The sequence below is a fragment of the Strigops habroptila genome, unplaced genomic scaffold (genome assembly GCF_004027225.2).
Source record: "Strigops habroptila isolate Jane unplaced genomic scaffold, bStrHab1.2.pri NW_022045582.1_ctg1, whole genome shotgun sequence".
Lineage (NCBI taxonomy): Eukaryota > Metazoa > Chordata > Aves > Psittaciformes > Psittacidae > Strigops > Strigops habroptila.
This window is the reverse complement of record NW_022651064.1, coordinates 1-20,000: the sequence shown is the minus strand read 5'-3', so window position 1 is coordinate 20,000 and position 20,000 is coordinate 1. Positions and strand designations below refer to the sequence as shown.

Here is a 20,000-nt window from a genome sequence, read left to right as displayed (position 1 = left end):
GGGATATAGGATATGGGATATGGGACATGGGCATATAGCGATATGGGATGAGGGACTCCCTGACCCCTCCTGACCCCCCCTCACCCCTATGACCCACCCTGACCCTCCCAACCGCCCCCAACCCTCATCACCCCTTATGACCCCCTGAAATCCCTGCCCCCAAAGACCCCCCTCCCCCCTCAACCCCCCTTAGCCCCCCTACCTCCCCCTACCCCCTGCCCCCCACGAGCCCCCCGCCCCCCACCATGACGCTGAGGCTGATGGCCGGGGTCCGGCGGCTGCTCTCCACCGCCCGCAGCAGCGTGATGGCCCCCGTCATGTTGTCAATGTGGAACCGGCCGCTCTCCTGGCCTGGGGGGGGGGTGAGCTGCGGACCCCCCGGACCCACCCCAACACCCCCCGGACCCCCCTTCACACCACCCCCTCCATCCCCCACCGCAAGGCATTGTGGGAAACTCCCCCCCAGCATCACTAAGGGATGGTCCCCATGCCCCCCCCCCCCAGACCCCGATTTGGGAGGGCACATGGTGGGGGGGGGTGTTCCAGGGGTGATTCCCCCCCTCCCATGGTCACCCTGCAGCCCTCCCCTCGGAATGGGGGTGGGATTAGGGCCCCCCCCGGCCTAATCCCTTTAGGCAATTGGATCCTGGCAATTGGATTGGGACAGAGCAGATCTGCCCCCAATGGGGACCCCCCCCAGCACTGCCTGCCCCTGGGAATGGGGGTAGAGGGGGGGACCCCAGCACTGTGACCCCCCCCAGGCACTGCCACCACTCAGCCCACCCATGTCCATGTGTCCATTTGTCACTGCCCCCCCCATGTCCCCATGTCCCTGTACCCCCACATCCCCAGGGCCATGTCCCATATCTCCATATCCCATATCCCCATGTCCATATCCCCATACCCCTATGTCCATGTCCCATGTCCTATATCCCCATGTCTCATGTCCATGCCCCATGTCCCATGTCTATATCCCATGTGCATGTCCCATGTCCCTATATCCCATGTCCTATGTCCCCATATCCCATGTCCCACACCCCATATCCCCGTCCTATGTCCATATCCCATGTGCCCCATCCCATATCTCATACCCCATATGTCCATGTCCCATATCCTCATGTCCCCATGTCCCATGTCCCCATATCCATGTCCCTGTGTCCCCGTATCTCCATATCCCATATCCCCATGTCCATACCCCATACCCCATATCCCATATCCCATATCCCCATGTCCATATCCCATATCTCATGTGCCATATCCCATATCCCCATGCCCCATATCCCATATCCCCATGTCCATATCCCATATCCCATATCCCATATCCCATGTCCCATGTCCCATGTCCCATACTCCACGTCCCCATGTCCATATCCCCTATCCCCTATCCCCTATCCCCTATCCCATATCCTCATGTCCATATCCCATATCCCATGTCCCATGTCCCATATCCCATGTCCCCATGTCCATATCCCCTATCCCCTATCCCCTATCCCCTATCCCCTATCCCCTATCCCATAACCCCATGTCCATATCCCATATCCCATATCCCGTATCCCATATCCCATGTCCTACATGCCATATCCCATATCCCATGTCCCGTATCCCATATCCCATGTCCATATCCCATACCCCACATCCCACCTCCATGCCCCACACCCCCCCCGTACCTGCCAGCAGTGAGTAGGTGATGGTCGCCCTCAACCCCCTGTCCCCATCCTCAGCGTAGACATCTCCGGGGCTGAAGCTGAGGGGCCCCCCCTGCGTTTGGGGGTGTCAGAGGCTCAGCTGAGCCCGGGGCCCCCCCGCGCGTGCCCCCCCCGCGCCGCGGTGCCGCACCTGGAGCTGCCCCTCGGTGACGTTGGCGGTGTAGACGGGGCTGGTGCAGAGCGTGAGGCCGCGGTGGGCGCGGGGGGCGCAGGGCAGGAACTGCGGGTACTGGTCATCCCCGTCCAGCACCTGCACCCGCACCCGCGCCGAGGCGTTGAACCGCTCCCGCGTGTTCATCTCCTGCGCGCCCCACGCACGGGCACGGGCACGGGGACACGGGGACACGGGCATGGACACGGGCATGGACATGGGGACATAGGGACATGGGGATGTGGACATGGGGATGGACATGGGGATGGACATGGAGATGTGGACATGGGGATATGGACATGGGGATATGGACATGGGGATAGGGACATAGGGATATAGACATGGGAATATGGACATGGACATGGGGACACGGGGACATGGGGATGGACATGGGGATATGGACATGGACATGGGGATATAGGGACACGGGGACACAGAGACATGGGGATGGACATGAGGATATGGACATGGACATGGGGATATAGGGACACGGGGACACAGAGACATGGGGATGGACATGGGGATATGGATATGGACATGGGGATATAGGGACACGGGGACACAGAGACATGGGGATGGACATGGGGATAGGGACATGGACATGGGGACACAGGGACGTGGGAACACAGGGACATGGGTATGGACATGGGGATATGGACATGGACATGGGGACACAGGGACATGGGACACAGGGACATGGGGATATGGACATGGGGACACAGGGACGTGGGAACACAGGGACATGGGTATGGACATGGGGATATGGACATGGACATGGACACACAGGGACATGGGGACACAGGGACATGGAGACACAGGGACATGGGGATATGGACATGGACATGGGGACATAGGGACATGGACATGGGGACACAGGGACATGGGTATGGACATGGGGACATAGGGACATGGGGACATAGGGACATGGGTATGGACATGGGAATATGGACATGAACATGTGGACATGGGACATGGGGACACAGGGACATGGGGACACAGGGACATGGGTATGGACATGGGAATATGGACATGGGAATATGGACATGGACATGGACATGGGGACATAGGGACATGAGGACATAGGGACATGGGGACACAAGGACATGGGGACACAGGCACATGGGTATGGACATGGGGATATGGACATGGACATGGGGACATGGGACATGGGGGCACAGGCACATGGGTATGGACATGGGGATATGGACATGGACATGGGGACATGGGACATGGACATGGGGACACAAACACGGACATGGGGATATGGGCATCAGGATATGGATACATGGGGACATGGGCATTAAGGCACAAATATATGGACGCATGAACACACAAACACGGGTTCACGGGGACAAAGGGTCATGAATACATGGGGACACAGACACATGGACACGTATATATGGATACATGGACACATGGACACATAGATACATGAACACACGAACACACAGGGACATGGGGACACGGACACATGGATACATGGACACATGGGCACACGTCTCCCATGGCCCAAGGACCCCTGGGGACAGGGACCCCCCCAAAGCACAGGGACCTCCCCAAAGCACAGGGACATCTGACAAAGGGCCCCCCAACAAAGGGACAAGGGACACCCAGGGCACAGAGACCCCCTCAACAAAGAGCTCTCCAGGCACAGGGACCCCAAAGTAAAGTGACCCCCAACAAAGGGACCTCATGGCACAGGGACCCCCATGGGACAGGGCCCCCACAGGACAGGTTCCCCCCATCCCCATTGGGTCCCCCCCGCGGCACCCGCTGGCGGGGGGGTCTGTGTTCCATTAAGGAAATGAGGGATTGAGGGCGGGGGGGGATCAGTCACCCCCAATTAGCAGGGACACGGGACGGGGGGGGCACATCCACATGTGTGCGTGTCCCGTGTCCCCGTGTCCCGTGTCCCAGCAGAGCCAGGGATGGGCCTGGGCTGGGCATGAGATCCCCAGACCCATGGCTGTGGGGCTGTGTGGATGTGGGGTGAAGGTGGCATGGGGAAAGGAGACAAGGGACGTGGGGTGGGCATAGGGGACATGGCACAGCCATGAGGTCCCCAGACCCATGGAAGTGGGCACAGACCTGAGGGGATGCAGAGACACGGGGTGGCCATGAGGTCCCTGAACCCCCAGCCATGGGGCTACATGGATGTGGGGAGAGGGGATGAGGGACACGGTGTGAGCAGAGGGGACAGGACATGCCTACAAGGTCCCCAGACCCATAGCCATGGGGCTGCATGGATGTGGGGTGGAGGTGGCAAGGACATGAAGGGACATGGGGTGGAGACGGCAGGGGCAGGGGTGACCCAGGGCGGGCAGAAGGGACATGGCATGTCTACAAGGTCCCCAAACCCCCCCCTTCATGGGGCTTCATGGACATGAGGTGGAGACGGCAGGGACAGGAGAGGACACGGGGACATGGGGTGGCAGTGTGGGTCGTGGGGCCGCGGTGGGCCTGGGTCTCACCACGGCGGTGACCACGACCTCCAGCTGCTGCCGGCTCTCGAAGTCGAGCGCTCGCGCCAGCACCACCTTCCCGCTGTTGGGGAGGTCGATGCGGAAGAACCTGGCGTCGGGCTGGGGCCGGTGGTGGGGGCTCAGCGGCGGCAGATGGCACCGGACCCCCCCCCTCCCGGGGCACGGCCACCCCCGCGCGGCCCCGCGCGGCCCCGGGCCCTGATCCCGGCTCACCGAGGCCGTGTCGATGACGTACATCAGCGTGTCCCCGTCCGCGTCCTCCGCCTGCGCGCTGAACACCACCGAGTGCACGGCCGCCAGCTGCCGCCCGGCCACCACGGCACCAACGGTGACCAACGGGACACAATGGGACACAACGGGACACAATGGGACACAACGGGACACAACGGGACACAATGGGACACAATGGGACACAATGGCACCCACTGGCACTCAATGGCAGCCAATGGAAACCAACCCAACACACTCAATGGGACACAATGGGACACAGTGGGGCACAATGGGGCACAATGGGACACATTGGGACGCAACAGGACACAACGGGGCACAACAGGACACAATGGGACACAATGGGATACAATGGGACACCATGGGACACAACGGGACACAACAGGACACAATGCACCCAATGGCACCCAATGGCAGCCAATGGAACCCAACACACTCAATGGGACACAATGGGACACAATGGGACACAATGGGACACCATGGGACACAACGGGACACAACAGGACACAATGCACCCAATGGCACCCAATGGCAGCCAATGGAACCCAACACACTCAATGGGACACAATGGGACACAATGGGACACAACGGGACACAACAGAACACAACGGGACACAATGGGACACAATGGGACACAATGGCACCCAACGGCACCAAGCTGCACCCAACCGCACCCAACCACACCCAATGGCACTCAATGGAACCCAACAGTGCTCAGCGGCACTCAATGGGACATAATGGCACCCAACAGAACACCATGGCACTCAAAACCCTAACCCTAACCTAACCCTAACCTGGTGGCACCCAATGGGACACAATGGCACACAACAGCACCCAATGGTACTCAACGGCATCCAATGGCACCCAACAGCACCCAATGGCATCCAGTGGTACACAACAGCACCCAACAGCAGTGAATGGCATCCAGTGGAACACAATGGCACCCAATGGAACCCAACAACACTCAATGGCATCCAAAATCCATGCCCATGGGCATCCCTGTTCCTAAGACCATGACCATGCCTGTGCCCACATCCATCCCTGTCCCCACTTCTATCCCTACCCCCAACCCATGCCCACGGCCATCCCTGTCCCCATCCCTGTCCCCAAGACCATGACCATGCCTGTCCCCATCTCCATCCCCATCCCCAATCCATGTCCAAGGCCATCGCTGTCCTGCCACCCCTTCCAGTCCCCATCCCTATCCCCATCCCCATCCCCATCCCCGTCCCCATCCCCACCCCTGTCCCATGCTGTCACCTCGCTGACGTTGTGGGTGAGGTCGGAGGCCCCCTGGAAGTGGGGCCGGTTGTCGTTCTCATTGAGGACCTGGACGATGATCCGGTACTCGACCTGCGGGGGGTGACCCATGGTGGGACCGAGCCCCACGGAGCCCGCAGAGCCCCTCGGGGTGCCCGTGGCTGTACCGGGGAGAAGCCGTCCTCAGCGCAGGTCAGGGCCACCATCAGCACCGGGGATTCCAGCTCCTGCAAGGGGGACATGGTGGGGGGAGGTCGAGACCTCCAGGGACACCCCAAGGGGTCCCTCACCCAGTGGGTGCAGGTGCAGGGAGGTGGGTGCAGGTGGATGAGGGTGCAGCAGGTAGAGACAGGAGGGACACCAGATGGAAGCAGGTGCAGGATGGATGGATGGAGCCAGGATGGGCACAGGATGGACACGCGATGGGTGTCGTAGATGCAGGATGAATGGAAGATGGGTGTAGGATGGATGGACTCGGGATGGAGCCAGGATGATGGATGGGTTCTGGATGGACAGAAGATGGGTGCAGGATGGACCCAGACAGATGCAGGATGGATGGAGGATGGGCACTGGAAGATGGATGGAGGATGGATGGATGCAGGTGGACACAGGGAAGGCACAAGCAGATGGAGGATGAATGGAGGAGGGACACAGGATGGGTGCAGGTGGACACACAATGGACACGGGATGGATGGAGGAGGGATGGGGAGATGCAGGATAGATGGAGGCAGATGGACACATGATGGATGCAGGATGGAGGGCAGGTGAAGGATGGACCAACATGGATGCAGGGTGGGTGCAGGATGGATGGAGAGTGGATGGTGGATGCACAGTGGATGCAGGATAGAGGATAGAGATGGGATGGGGGCAGAATGAAGGATGGATGAAGGATGGACCCGGGATGGACCCAGGCAGATGCAGGGTGGGTGGAGGATGGAGATAGACAGACACAATGTGGATGGAGGACGGATGGAGGATGGACACAGGATGGGTGGAGAATGGACAGGGGGTGGATGGAGGATGGAGGCAGGTGGACACACGATGGAGGCACAGTGGGGGCAGGATGGACGCAGGTAGATGCAGGATGCATGGAGGATGGATATTGGATGGATGGAGGATGGATATTGGATGGATGGAGGATGGACAGAGGATGGATGGAGGATGGACATTGGATGGACGCAGGATGGATGCGGGCTGGTCCCGGCGGCTGCACCTCACGGTCCAGCGCGCGCCCGTTGGACACGTTGAGCCTGAGGCTGCGCCCGTCCAGGTAGAACCAGGCGGCGTCGTGGCCGGCGAGGCAGAGCTGCAGCGGCGCCCCCGGCGCGTCCCCCCCCCGGCGGCAGCCGCGCCACCAGGCTCCCGTGGGCGCTGTTCTCCGCGATCTCCGTGAACACGTTCCCGAAGCCGCTGCACCCGTCGCCCCGCGCTGCGCCCACCGGGCACGGGACACGTGTGGGGCACGTCCAGGGGGGTCCCAGGCCCGTATCACCAAGCCTTGAGGTCCCCGTGGCCCAAGGCTCCGCCTCCAGGGTCCCCACCCCGCTGGTCCTCACCCCATCAATGGGGTCCCCACACCCGGGTGCCCATCTTTGGGTGCCCATCCCCAGGGTCCCCGTCCCCTGGTGGCCCTGTCCCTTCGTTCCCAATGCCCTGGGGTCCCCATCTCTCATGGTTGTCACCCCCAGGGTCCCCATCCCTGGTCCCCACCTCCAGGTCCCCATTCCCTGGTGACCCACCCCTTGGATCCCCATCGTTGGGTCCCCATCGCCGTAGGTTCCCATCCCTCATGGTGGCCACCCCTACAGTCCCCAAGCCTTAGGGTCCTTATCTCCAGGGTCTGCATCCCCAGGGTCCCCATTCCCTGCTGACCATGTCCCCTGGGTCACCTTCTTTGGGTCCCCATGCCCTCGGACCCCCATCCCTCATGGTTGTCACCCCCAAGGTCCCCTTCCCCAGGTCCCCATTCTACGGTGACCCCATCCCCTGGATCCCCACCCTTGGGTCTCCATCCCCAGGGTCCCATTCCCTGGTGGCTCTATCCCTGGGTCCCCAAGGCCGAGCCCACCGTCCCCACCAGCCACTGGGGCCCCCCATCCCGCTGTCCCCACTGTCCCCAGCCCCTGCTCACCAGTGGCCAGCAGCAGCGCCAGGCAGGCGGCCAGGAGACCCGGGTAGGACGGTGCCGCCATGGGGACAGGGACGGGGCCCTCGGTGGCACCCTGCAGGGGGGAAGGACCGGGGCTGGCACCGTGTCCCTTGTCCCCATCCTTTGCTCCCGTGCCCCCTCCTCCGCGCCCCATCAGATGCGATCTCGTGCTGCCAGCCCCAGGTCCCCATCCTTGTCCCCACCTCTGTGCCCCCTTCCCCAAATCCCCATCCCCGGGGTCCCCATCCCCACATCCCCATCCCCGTCCCCTGGGCCCCCATCCTTGTTGTCTCCCCACCGTGGGGTCCCCCTGCCCGTGTCCCTGTGATCCTGCCCCCCCTCCCCGAGGTCCCCATCCTTGTGTCCCTTTCCCCTGTGTCCCCTTCCCCTGTGTCCCCTTCCCCTGTGTCCCTTTCCCCTGTGTCCCCACCCTGGGTCCCCATCTCTGTTGTCCCCCCACACCTCGAGGTCCCCCTGTCCGTGTCCCCGTGATCCTGTCTCCCACCCCGGCACCCCTCCCTGTGTCCCCTTCCCCTGGGCAACCCCCGTTGTTGGGTGCCCCCGTCCCCGTGGTGCCGGGGCTCAGCGGGCCGAGGGGACACCCGCATGTCCCCCGTGTGTGTTCCCCCCCATGTCCCCTGTGTGTCCCCCCCTTGTCTCCCCCGTGTCCCCCTCTCCCCGACACCCTCAGCCTGTGGGGGCGGCCACCATCTGGCGCGTCCGTCCCCCCCCAATTAGCTAATTAGAGCACGGGGGGTGTCCCCATCTGCCACCCGACACCCCCCCCCAGCACCGCTATTGGGGTCCCCCCACGCTGCGCACCCCCCCCGGACTCCCCTGGGACCCCTCCGGACCCCCCCGGGCCCCCCGGACCCCCGTTACCTGCCCGGTGCTGCTGCCCCGGCCCGGGGGGGAGGGGGGGATTAGCGGGGGGAGGAGCCGAGCTGCCCGCACCGCCCCGTGCGGGGTAAGTCCTGCCCGCACCGCCCCGTCTGCCCTGTGCTGCCCGCACCGCCCCGGGGTGCCCGCACCGCCCCGGGGTGCCCGCTGCCTGCCCTGCACTGCCTGCACTGGGGTATCTGCTTCCCTCTCTGCCTGTGCTGCCTCTGCTGTTCCCTGCCTGCTCTATTCCCTGCCCGTGCTGTTACCTGCCTGCTCTATTCACTGCCTGTTCTACTCCCTGCCTGTTCTATTCCCTGCCCGTTCTACTCCCTGCCTGTTCTATTCCCTGCCCGTGCTATTCCCTGCCCGTGCTTTTCCCTGCCTGTGCTGTTACCTGCCTGCTCTATTCCCTGCCTGTTCTATTCCTTGCCTGTTCTATTCCCTGACCGTGCTATTCTTTGCCTGTGCTATTCCCTGCCTGTTCTGCCCGTGCCATTCACTGCTGGTGCTGCCCGCTCTGCCTGCACTGCCTTGGGGTGTCTCCCTGCCTGCGCCATCCCTGCCTGCACTGCCTGTGCTCTCCCTGCCTGTGCTCTCCCTGCCTGCGCCATCCCTGCCTGCCCTACCTGTGCTCTTTACTGCCGGTGCTGCCCCCTCTGCCTGCACTGTCTTGGGGTGTCTCCTGCCTGCCCTGCCTGCACCACCCTGCCTGTGCCATCCCTGCCTGCGCCATCCCTCCCTGCCTTGCCCTGGGCTGTCTCCTGCCCGCAGCTCGCTCTTACCCGCGGATGCGACGTGCGGGCGCTGCCCGGGAGCATCCCCTGCCCGCAGCACCTCCCCTGCCCATGCCTGCGGCCTGTGGTGCCTGCCCTGCCTGCCCTGCCCTGCCCTGCCCTGCCCTGCCCTGCCTGCCCTGCCCTGCCCTGCCCTGCCTGCCCTGCCCTGCCCTGCCCTGCCCTGCCCTGCCTGCCCTGCCTTCACTGCCCTGCCCTGCCTGCCCTGCCCTGCCCTGCCCTGCCCTGCCTGCCCTGCCCTGCCTGCCCTGCCCTGCCCTGCCCTGCCTGCCCTGCCTGCCCTGCCCTGCCCTGCCCTGCCTGCCCTGCCTGCCCTGCCCTGCCCTGCCCTGCCTGCCCTGCCCTGCCTGCCCTGCCTGCCCTGCCCTGCCCTGCCTGCCCTGCCCTGCCTGCCCTGCCTGCCCTGCCTGCCCTGCCCTGCCTGTGCTCTCCTGCACTATCCCTGTGCTATCCCTGCCTGTAGCAGGTGAATGTTCACTATGGTGAGTGTGCCCAGGGTGAGTGTGAGCTGTGGTGAGCTCACCAGGGCCGGGGGGGTCGGGGCTGCACTAAGCAGCTTGGGGACAAAGCAGATCCGTGGGGACGGGGACAGGGGCTGATCACGGGTGAGCGTGTGCATTGCATGTGCACATGCGTGTGCATGTATGCAGCTGTGTGTGCCCGCACGCGTCTATGCACGTGTGTTTGCACGTGTGTGTGCATGCATGCGAAGGCTTGTGCATGCGCATGTGTGTATGTGTGCATGTGTGCACGCATGCAAAGGGGATGTGAGCATGCACAGATGTGCACATGCCTGTGAGCATGTGTGTGCACGCATGTGTGCATGCAACCATGTCTGCATGCTGTGTGCACGCATGTTTAAGTACATGCAAAGGTGGCTGCATGCACATGTGCGCACATGCATGCGTGCTTGCATGTGTGCACATGCGCGCAGGTGTATGTATGCATGTGCATGTGTGTGCCTGCACATGTGTACATGCACATCTGTGTGTCTGTGTGCTGGTGTGCGCATGCACACCAACGGGCATGCATGTGTGCACGTGTGTCTGTGCATGCACACGTGTGCACATGCACACAGGTGCTGACGTGTGCATGCGCGCAGGCGCATGTCTGTGCACAGCTCTGTATGCACATGTGTGTGTGCACACGTGTGTGTATGTGCAGGCACATGTGTGTGTGCACACATATGTGCACAAGCTGACAACCCGTTTCTTCACGTGCACACACGTGTCTGTGTGTGACCCCCAAGTGTGCGTGTACCCATCACCCCCCCAGTGCCCCCCCTCGCTGCTCCCTGGGGTGCAGGTGCCCCCCATAGCGTGTCCCTGTCCCCCTGTGCCCCATAGCATGACGATGCCCCATGTTCCTGTGCCCCACAGCGTGTCCTTGCCGCGCCCCACAGCGTGTCCCCACCCATGTCCCTGTCCCACCCCATGGCCCGTCCCTCCCCTGTGCCGCAGAGTGTGTTCCTGTCCCCACACCATGTTCCTGTGCCCCATAGCATGTCCTTTCCCTTCCCTGTGCCCCATAGCATGTTCCTACCCCCTGTTCCTGTCCCCCTGTGCCCCACAGTGTGTCCCCACACCACATCCATGTCCCCCCCCCGCCCCAGCCCCACACCGCGCCCCACAGAGCACAGGAGGCCTCCAGCGGTGACAGCTCATGTTGGGGACCCAGCGGCTGCGTGTCCCTTGGGGGGGAGCCCAGACCCACTCGGGGGCAGGAATGGGGCAGGGAATGGGGCAGGGAATGGGGCAGGAAGGGGCAGGGAGCAGGCAAGGACGGGCAGAGACAGGCAGGACCATTCAGGACCATTCAGGATCAGGCAGGATCTCGCGGCGGCACTTCCCGTTCCAGCGCTGCTGACCCAGAGTCACGGGAGCCTCAAACCCCCCCCCCCATCAGCACCGCGGGGGGGGTCTGATGCTCTCGGGGGGGTTTTAGGGTCCCCAGGGAGGGATTTTGGGGTCCAGAGAGGGGATTTTGGGGTCCCCGGGGGGGGGGGTGATGTCCCCCTGAAGGTGTTGATGTTCCTGGGGGGGACTTTTAGGGTCTCAAAGCGGGGTTTAAACCTCGGGGGAGTTTGGGGGTTGATGACCCCGGAGGGGGGGTTTAGGACCCAAAGGGGGGGGAACTGGGGTCCCCAGAAGGGATATTGAGGTCCCCAGAAGGGATTTTGGGGTCCAAAGAAGGGATTTTTGGGTCCCCGGTGGGGGTTAGGACACCATAGGGGGGTGTCCTAACGCCTTAGGACCTCAAAGGGGGAACTGGGGTCCTGGGGCAGGGCCGAGGCCTCCCTTGGGGGGGTTGTTCCGGAGGGTTCCAGGGGGGTTGTTCGGGGGTTCCAGAGGGGTTCCATGGGGGGGTTCGTTCGGGGCCGCTCCTAGCGCAGGTCCTCGGGGGCGAAGAGGCCCCTGGCGCGGCGCAGCACCGAGTCCTTGCTGGGGTCGTAGGGGTGCTCCTTGGAGGGGATCTCCAGCACGGCGGGCAGCGGGCGGCAGTGCGCCTCCACGGCGTGCCGGATGAGCTCGGCCAGGCACTGGCTGATCAGGATGATGCCGATGTCCTCCCGGCTCAGGAAGCTCCTGCGGGACGGAGCGGGGGCTCCCATCAGCGCCCCCCGATATGTGTGTGTGCGCCCCCCCCCCGGCGGAGCGGCGCCTACCGGAACGCCTCCTCGATCTCGGCCAGGCTCGTCTCCTTCTCCACCACCAGGAAGTTGGGCTTGCGGTGCTTGTCCAGCTCCCCGATGCCGCCCAGCAGGAACCCGGTCACCGTGTCCTCATCGCCCAGCACCGCGATCAGCTTCCCGCGCCCCGCCATGGCGACACCGCCACCCGCGCCGGCGCACGGCGCGCTCAATGAGCCTGGCCACGCCCCCTCCCCATGGACACGCCCCTTTCCCAGCGTTGCCCGGGCAACTCCCCGCCCACACTGCCTAGTCTCAGTATTGCGTATGCGGGGCTGGCCACGCCCTCCCGCCACCGTGGCCACGCCCTCTTACCGTGGCCACGCCCCTTGTTTAATCATCCTCCCCTTTCGGTGACGGCTCCGCCGCCGTGGCCACGCCCCTTCCCGTCGTTGCCCAGGCAACGCCCCGCCCACACTCCCACCTCCCAGCATTGCGTATGCGGGGCTGGCCGCGCCGCCTCCGCGCTGGCCACGCCTCCTTGTTTAATCAGCCTCACCAGCCGTTATAGCCCTCCGCCGTGGCCACGCCCCCTCCCTCTGACCACGCCCCCCCGTTGCCCCGGCAACTGCGCTGTCGCCCCGCCCACAGCCTTGCGTATACGGAGCTGGGCACGGCCCCCGCCGCCATGACCACGCCCCCCCGGCTGGCGCATGCGCAGCTCGCTGTGTCCTTCAGGGGGCGCGGGAGCCGCTCCTGCCGCGGGACACCCCTCCCCGCCCCGGGCACCCCGGTGGGTCCCGGTGTCATCCGGACACCCCGATCCCACCCCCGGACTCCAGCATCCTGCCCCAGACCCCCCTAATTTCCCCCAGTACCCCAATATCCCACTCCAGGACTCCAATACCTTACCTTATGACCCCTCTATTCTGCCCCAGACCCCCCCAGAACCCCAGTATCCTGCTCCGGACCCCCCTAATCCCCCCTAGGACCCCAATACCCCACCCCAGGACCCCCTATTCTGCCCCAGACCCCCCCAGCACCCCAGTATCCCACCCCGGGACCCCAATATCGCACCCCAAGATGACAGTATCCCACCCCAGACCCACCCAGCACCCCAGTGTCCCCGCTCAGGACCCCCGTATCCTACCCCAGACCCCCCTAATTCCCCCTAGGACCCCCAATATCCCACCCCAGGACCCCAATACCCTTCCTATGAACCCCCTATTCTGCCCCAGACCCCTCCAGGACCCAGTATTCCACTTCAGGATCCCAGTGTCCCACCCCAGGACCCCAGTATTGTGCCCCAGTCCCCCCCAGGACCCCAATATCCCACCCCAGGACCCCAGCACCGTTCCTATGACCTCCCTATTCCACCCCCGACACCCCCAGCACCCCAGTATCCCACTCCAGGACCCTAGTATCCCAACCCAGGATCCCAGTATCCCACCCCAGACCCCCCTAATTCCCCCTAGCACCCCAATATCCCACTCCAGCACCCCAGTATCCCACTCCAGGACCGTAGTATCCCAACCCAGGATCCCAGTATCCCATCCCAGACCTCCCTAATCCCCCCTAGTACCCCAATATCCCACCCCAGGACTCCAGTACCCTTCCTATGACCCCCTATTCTGCCCCAGCCCCCATCAGGACCCCAGTATCCCCCCTCAGGATCCCAGTATCCCACCCCAAGACCCCAGTATCCCACCCCAGACCCTCCTAATCCCCCCTAGGACCCCAATATCCCACCCCAGGACCCCAATACCCTTCCTATGAACCCCCTATTCTGCCCCAGACCCCTCCAGGACCCAGTATTCCACTTCAGGATCCCAGTGTCCCACCCCAGGAACCCAGTATCGTGCCCCAGTCCCCCCCAGGACCCCAATATCCCATCCCAGGACCCCAGCACTGTTCCTATGACCTCCCTATTCCACCCCCGATGCCCCCAGCACCCCAGTATCCCACTCCAGGACTCCAGTATCCTGCCCCAGACCCCCCTAATTCCCCCTAGGACCCCAATATCCCACTCCAAGACCCAAGTACCCTACCCTATGACCCCCCTATTCTGCCTCAGATCCCCCCAGCACCCCAGTATCCCCCCCTCAGGACCCCAGTATTCCACTCCAGCATCCCAGTATCCCACCCCAGACCCCAGTACCCTTCCTATGACCCCCCTATTCTGCCCCAGACACTCCCTGGACGCCAGTATCCCACTACAGACCCCCCTAATTCCCCCTAGAACCCCAATATCCCACCCCAGGACCCCAGTATCCTACCCCAGGACCCCCTAGTCCCCCCTAGGACCCCAATATCCCACCCCAGGACTCCAGTACCCTTCCTATGACCCCCGTATTCTGCCCCAGACCCCACCAGGACCCCAGTATCCTGCTCCAGACCCCCCTAATCCCCCCTAGTACCCCAATATCCCACCCCAGGACCCCAATACCCTTCCTATGACCCCCCTATTCTGCCCCAGACCCCCCCAGCACCCCAGTATCCCACTCCAGGACCCCAGTATCCTGCCCCAGCCCCCCCTAATCCCCCCTAGGACCCCAATATCCCCCCCCATATGCCCCCCATTCCCCCCAATGACCACAACCCCTGACTCTCCCAGTGCTTTATTGGTGCCCCAGCACGGCGCTGGGTGCCGGGGGGGGGGGGTGTCCGTGCCCGGGGGGGGGGGGTCAGGGCACGGTGACGCGGTAGGGGCTGCCCGGGACGTTGTCCTCGCCCCAGCGCAGGATCAGGACATAGTCCCCCTTCTCCTTCACCGTGTAGGTCACGTTGTAGATCCTGTTGCCCATGTGCTTGACGTACACCTCCTCGCAGGGGGTCTTGGGGCCGTGCACCCCCACCATCAGCATGTTGGTACCTGGGGGGGGGGCACAGCGGGGTCCTCGGGTTCACCCTGAGAGCCTGGGACCCACCGTCGGAGCGGGGAGCCCAGCACAGCGGGTGCTCCCGGGGCACCCTCACCCAGCACAGCCCTCCCAGGACACCCCAGCACCCCATTGGGACCCCCATGACCCATCGCATCCCTTCCCAGAACCACCCAGGACCCCTTTGAGTCCTGCCCTGACCCATCACATCCCACCCCAGCACCCCCTGGGACCCTCCTAACCCACCACATCCCCTCCCAGGATCCCAGTGGATCTCCCAGAAACACCCCAGGACCCCATGGGTCCCCCCAGAACCCATCATATCCCCTTCCAGGACCCATCATATCCCCTTCCAGGACCCCCAAGACCTACAAGGATGCCCTAGGACCCATCACACCCCATTCCAGGCCCCCCTGGGAATCACCCCTTCCCCTTCCAAGACCCCCCGGAACCCCACTGGGACTCCACTGACCCATCACACCCCTGCCAGGACCCCCAGGACTCCCCAAGACCCCTCATAACCCATCACACTCCCCTCAGGACCCCTCAGGATATCCTTGGGGTCCCCCCTGACCCATCCCATCCCCTCCCAGGACCTCCTGAAACACCCTTTGGGCCCCCCAGAACCCACCATACCCCCTCCCAGAGCACCCCCAAACCCTCCCTAACACATCACATCCCCTCCTAAAACCCCCAAGAACCTCCCCAAGGACCCCCTGGAACCCCCCCAGGACCCATCACATCCCTTCCTGGGACACCCCAGAACCCTCTGAGCCCCCCCTCACCCATCACATCCCCTTCCAGAACCCCCCAGGACCCACTTGAGACGCTCCTGGCCCATCATATTCCCTCCCAGGACCCCGCATATCCCATCCCATCCCCTTCCAGGACCCCCTAGGACTCCTTTGGGACCCCCCCATAATCCATCCCATTCCCTTCCAGGACCTCCTAGGATCCCTTTGGGACCCCCCATAACTCATCCCATCCCCTTCCAGGACCCCTTTGGGACCCTCTTTCACCCATCCCATCCCCTTCCAGGACCCCCCAGGACCCCTTTGGGACCCCCCTTTACCCACCCCATCCCCCCCCCGGACCCCCCTGGGCCCCCCCCCCTGGGCCCCCCCCCCCCCACGCACCGGCCTTGCTGCAGTCCACGGTGAAGTGGTTCTTCTGGCCCAGGAAGGCGGTGGCCAGCCCCGGCCCCCGCGCCACCACCTTGCCCGCGTCCGAGGAGAACTTGGGGAGCGCCCCGAAGGCGGGGGGGCCCCGCGCCGCCCCCCCCCCGCGTCACCGTCTCCACCAGCACCGTGGACGTCTCGTGCAGGCTGTGACCCCCCGAGAGACGCGGGCCTGGGGGGGGGGGGGCACCGTCAGACACCCCCAAACACCGTGGGGACACCCCAAACCCAATGGGGACACCCCAGACACTGTCAGACACCCTCAAACACCGTGGGGACACCCCAAACCCAATGGGGACACCCCAGACACTGTCAGACACCCTCAAACACCGTGGGGACACCCCAAACCCAATGGGGATACCCCAAAACCAATGGGGATATCCAAACACCGTGGGGATACCCCGAACTCAATGGGGACACCCCAAACCTCATAGGGACACCCAAACCCAATGGGGACACCCCAAACACTGTCAGACACCCCCGAACATCATGGGGATACCCCAAACCCAATGGGGATACCCATAAACCCCATGGAGACACCCCAAACACCATAGAGACACCCAAACCCAATGGGGACACCCCAAACCCAATGGGGATACCCATAAACTGCATAGGGACACCCCAAACACTGTCAGACACCCCCAAACAATGGAGATACCCCTAAACCCTACGGGGACACCTCCAACTCCATAGAGACACTCTCAAACGCCATGGAGACACCCCAAGCCGAATAGGGATACCCGTAAACCCCATAGGGACACCCCAAACACCATCAGACACCCCCAAACACCATGCAGATACCCCAAACCCAATGGGATACCCCAAACCCCATAGGGACACCCAAACCCAATGGAGACACCTCAAACCCAATGGAGACACCCAAACCCAATGGAAATACCCCAAACCCCATAGGGACACCCAAACCCAATGGAGACACCCCAAACCCAATGGAGACACCCCAAACCCAATGGAAATACCCCAAACCCCATAGGGACACCCAAACCCAATGGAGACACCTCAAACCCAATGGAGACACCCAAACCCAATGGAAATACCCCAAACCCCATAGGGACACCCAAACCCAATGGAGACACCCCAAACCCAATGGAGACACCCCAAACCCCATAGGGACACCCAAACCCAATGGAGACACCCCAAACCCAATGGAAATACCCCAAACCCCATAGGGACACCCAAACCCAATGGAGACACCCCAAACCCAATGGAAATACCCCAAACCCCATAGGGATACCCCAAACCTAATGAGGATACCCCCTCTATCCCACCACCCTGGGCCCCCCCCCCTTGTGTCCCCCCCCATGTCCTGCCCCCCGTGTCCGTACCGGTGACCTTGGCCTTGAAGGGGCTGCCCACGATGTGGTGGGGGCCGCCGTACTTGATGGAGATGAGGTAGTTGCCGGGGGCCATGGGGGTGTAGGTGACGCGGTGGCCCTCGGCGCACTCCACGCAGTCCAGCTTCACCTTGGAGGGACCATCGATGGTGACGGACAGAGCCCCGGGGCCCGCGTTGGCCGTTTTCACCAGGAACTCGGAGCACACGCCTGCGGGGACAGCGCCGGGGTGGCACCGGGGACACCAGCCCCAGGGGTGGCCCCATTGCCACCAGCCATGGCCATGCACACGGTGCCACCACCACCAGGTGTGGCCCCATTGACACTACCCCAAGACATGGCCCCATTGGCGCTACCAATGGCCCCCAATGGCGTGGCCTCGTTGCTGTCACACCAAGCTATGGCTCGAGAACCAACACCCCAAGACGTGGCCCCATCGCCACCACCTGAGATGTGGCCCCGTTGTCACCAGCCATGGCCGTGTACACAGTGCCACCATCCCAAGATGTGGCTCCAGAGCCACCACCCAAAGACGTGGCCCCGTTGTCACCAACCATGGCCACGGCACCAGTGGCACCAACCAAAGACATGACCCCAGTGCCACTACCACAAGATGTGGTCCCATTGACACCAACCATGGCCATGGACCCAGGGCCACTACCCCAAGGCATGGCCCCATTGATACCACCTCAAAATGTGGCCTCATTGACACCGCCTGTGGCCATGGTCTCATTGTCATCACCCCAAGACATGGCCTCATCACCACCACCCAAACATGGCCCCATTGTCACCAACTATGGCCATGTACACAGTGCCACCGTCCCAAGAGGTGACCCCATTACCATCACCCTATAACTATGGCCCCATGCCATGGCCATGTCCCCATCACCACCCTCCATGGCCATGGCATTGACCATGACCACGGCCATGGCCACCACCCCATAGCTACACCACTACAGCCACATCTCTATGGCCACCACCTCAGAGCCACATCCCTATGACCATGGCCACGTTCCCATGGCCACCACCCCATAGTCATGGCCACATCCCCATCACCACCCTCCACAACCATGGCATTTACCATGACCACGGCCATGGCTACCACCCCATAGCTACACCCCTCCAGCCACATTCCTGTGGCCACCACCCCACGGGCATGGCCACATCCCCACCACCACCCTCCATGGCCATGGCATTGACCATGACCATGGCCATGGCCATGGCCACCACTCTATAGCTACACTCTCATGTCCACATCCCCACGGCCATCACCTCAGAGCCATGTCCCCATGACCATGGCCATGTCCTCATGGCCACATCCCCATTGCCACCCCCCTACAGCTGTGACCCATGGCCGTGGCCATGTCCCCATCACCACCCTCCATGGCCACGGCATTGACCATGCCCATGACGATGACGATGACCATGGCCGCCACCCCATGGCCGCCCCGCGCGCCCCACGCGGGTGTCACCTGTGAGGCCGCCCTCGAGGCCGGGCCCGTAGGCGGTGACGAGGCCGGGGTCCCCGGCCTGGCCCTGCTCCCCCACGCGGATGTTGAAGGGGCTCCCGGGCACGTGGCGCCCGTTGAAGCGCAGGTCGATGGAGTGAACCCCGTTCTCCCGCGGCAGGAACCCGATGGAGTACTTGTCTGGGGGGGGACACCGAGTCACACACTGACACAGCCCCTGTCACCATGGCCCCATGGCCCATGGCCCCATATCTCCATGTCCCCCTGTCCCCATGTCCTCATGTCCCATATCCCATAACCCCATGTTCCCATACCCCCATATCCCATATCTCCACATCCCTCTATCCCATGTCCCTATGTCCCCATATCTCCATATCCCATATCCCGTTTCCCCATGTCCCATACCCCATGTCTCATGTCCCCATGTCTCCATGTCCCATATCCCCATGTTCATGTCCCCATGTCCCATACCCCATGTCTCATGTCCCCATGTCTCCATGTCCCCATATCCCCATGTTCATGTCCCCATGTCCCATATCCCCATGTCCCATGTCCCTATGTCCCCATATCCCATATCTCCATGTCCCCATGTCCCTATGTCCCCACATCCTATATCCCCGTGTCCCATGTCTCCATGTCCTCATATCCCCATACCCCTATATCCCATGTCCCTATGTCCCCATACCCCACATCCCATATCCCATATCCCCACGTCCCATATCCTATGTCCCATGTCCCCATGTCCCCATTATCCCCACATCCCCATTATCCCCATATCCCCATGTTCCATGTCCCCAGGTCCCATATCCATATATCCCTATGTCCCATGTCCCTATGTCC

General features: G+C 62.9%; 3 protein-coding genes across 3 annotated transcripts in view; all 3 read right to left on the bottom strand.

Moving 5' to 3' along the window:
- LOC115602890 (cadherin-related family member 5-like) overlaps positions 1-8,097 on the bottom strand; it is a 16,962-nt gene extending 8,865 nt beyond the window's left edge. Inside the window, exons 1-9 of the mRNA XM_030474327.1 lie at positions 7,960-8,097; positions 7,042-7,257; positions 5,996-6,055; positions 5,829-5,921; positions 4,554-4,640; positions 4,329-4,439; positions 1,837-2,007; positions 1,668-1,758; positions 245-351 (exon numbers count right to left, since the gene is read on the bottom strand). Of these exons, the coding sequence (XP_030330187.1) occupies positions 245-351; positions 1,668-1,758; positions 1,837-2,007; positions 4,329-4,439; positions 4,554-4,640; positions 5,829-5,921; positions 5,996-6,055; positions 7,042-7,257; positions 7,960-8,097 (1,074 nt within the window). The remainder of the gene's footprint in view (positions 1-244; positions 352-1,667; positions 1,759-1,836; positions 2,008-4,328; positions 4,440-4,553; positions 4,641-5,828; positions 5,922-5,995; positions 6,056-7,041; positions 7,258-7,959) is intronic.
- A 3,204-nt stretch (positions 8,098-11,301) lies between these two features.
- Positions 11,302-12,573, bottom strand: ATP6V1F (ATPase H+ transporting V1 subunit F). The gene is made up of 2 exons (XM_030474326.2): positions 12,319-12,573; positions 11,302-12,238 (listed from the first exon to the last, which is right to left on the bottom strand). Exons 1-2 carry the CDS (start codon positions 12,474-12,476, stop codon positions 12,037-12,039), a joined length of 360 nt encoding a protein of 119 aa, XP_030330186.1. The 5' UTR covers positions 12,477-12,573; the 3' UTR covers positions 11,302-12,036.
- A 2,253-nt stretch (positions 12,574-14,826) lies between these two features.
- On the bottom strand, positions 14,827-19,340 carry LOC115602887 (filamin-B-like; the record flags this gene model as incomplete). Its single annotated transcript, XM_030474325.1, has 5 exons — positions 14,827-14,936; positions 14,967-15,154; positions 16,298-16,511; positions 17,683-17,901; positions 19,164-19,340. Coding segments are annotated over 5 exons (908 nt in total), but the record flags the coding sequence as incomplete, so codon positions are not given.
- Positions 19,341-20,000: the final 660 nt, after the last annotated feature.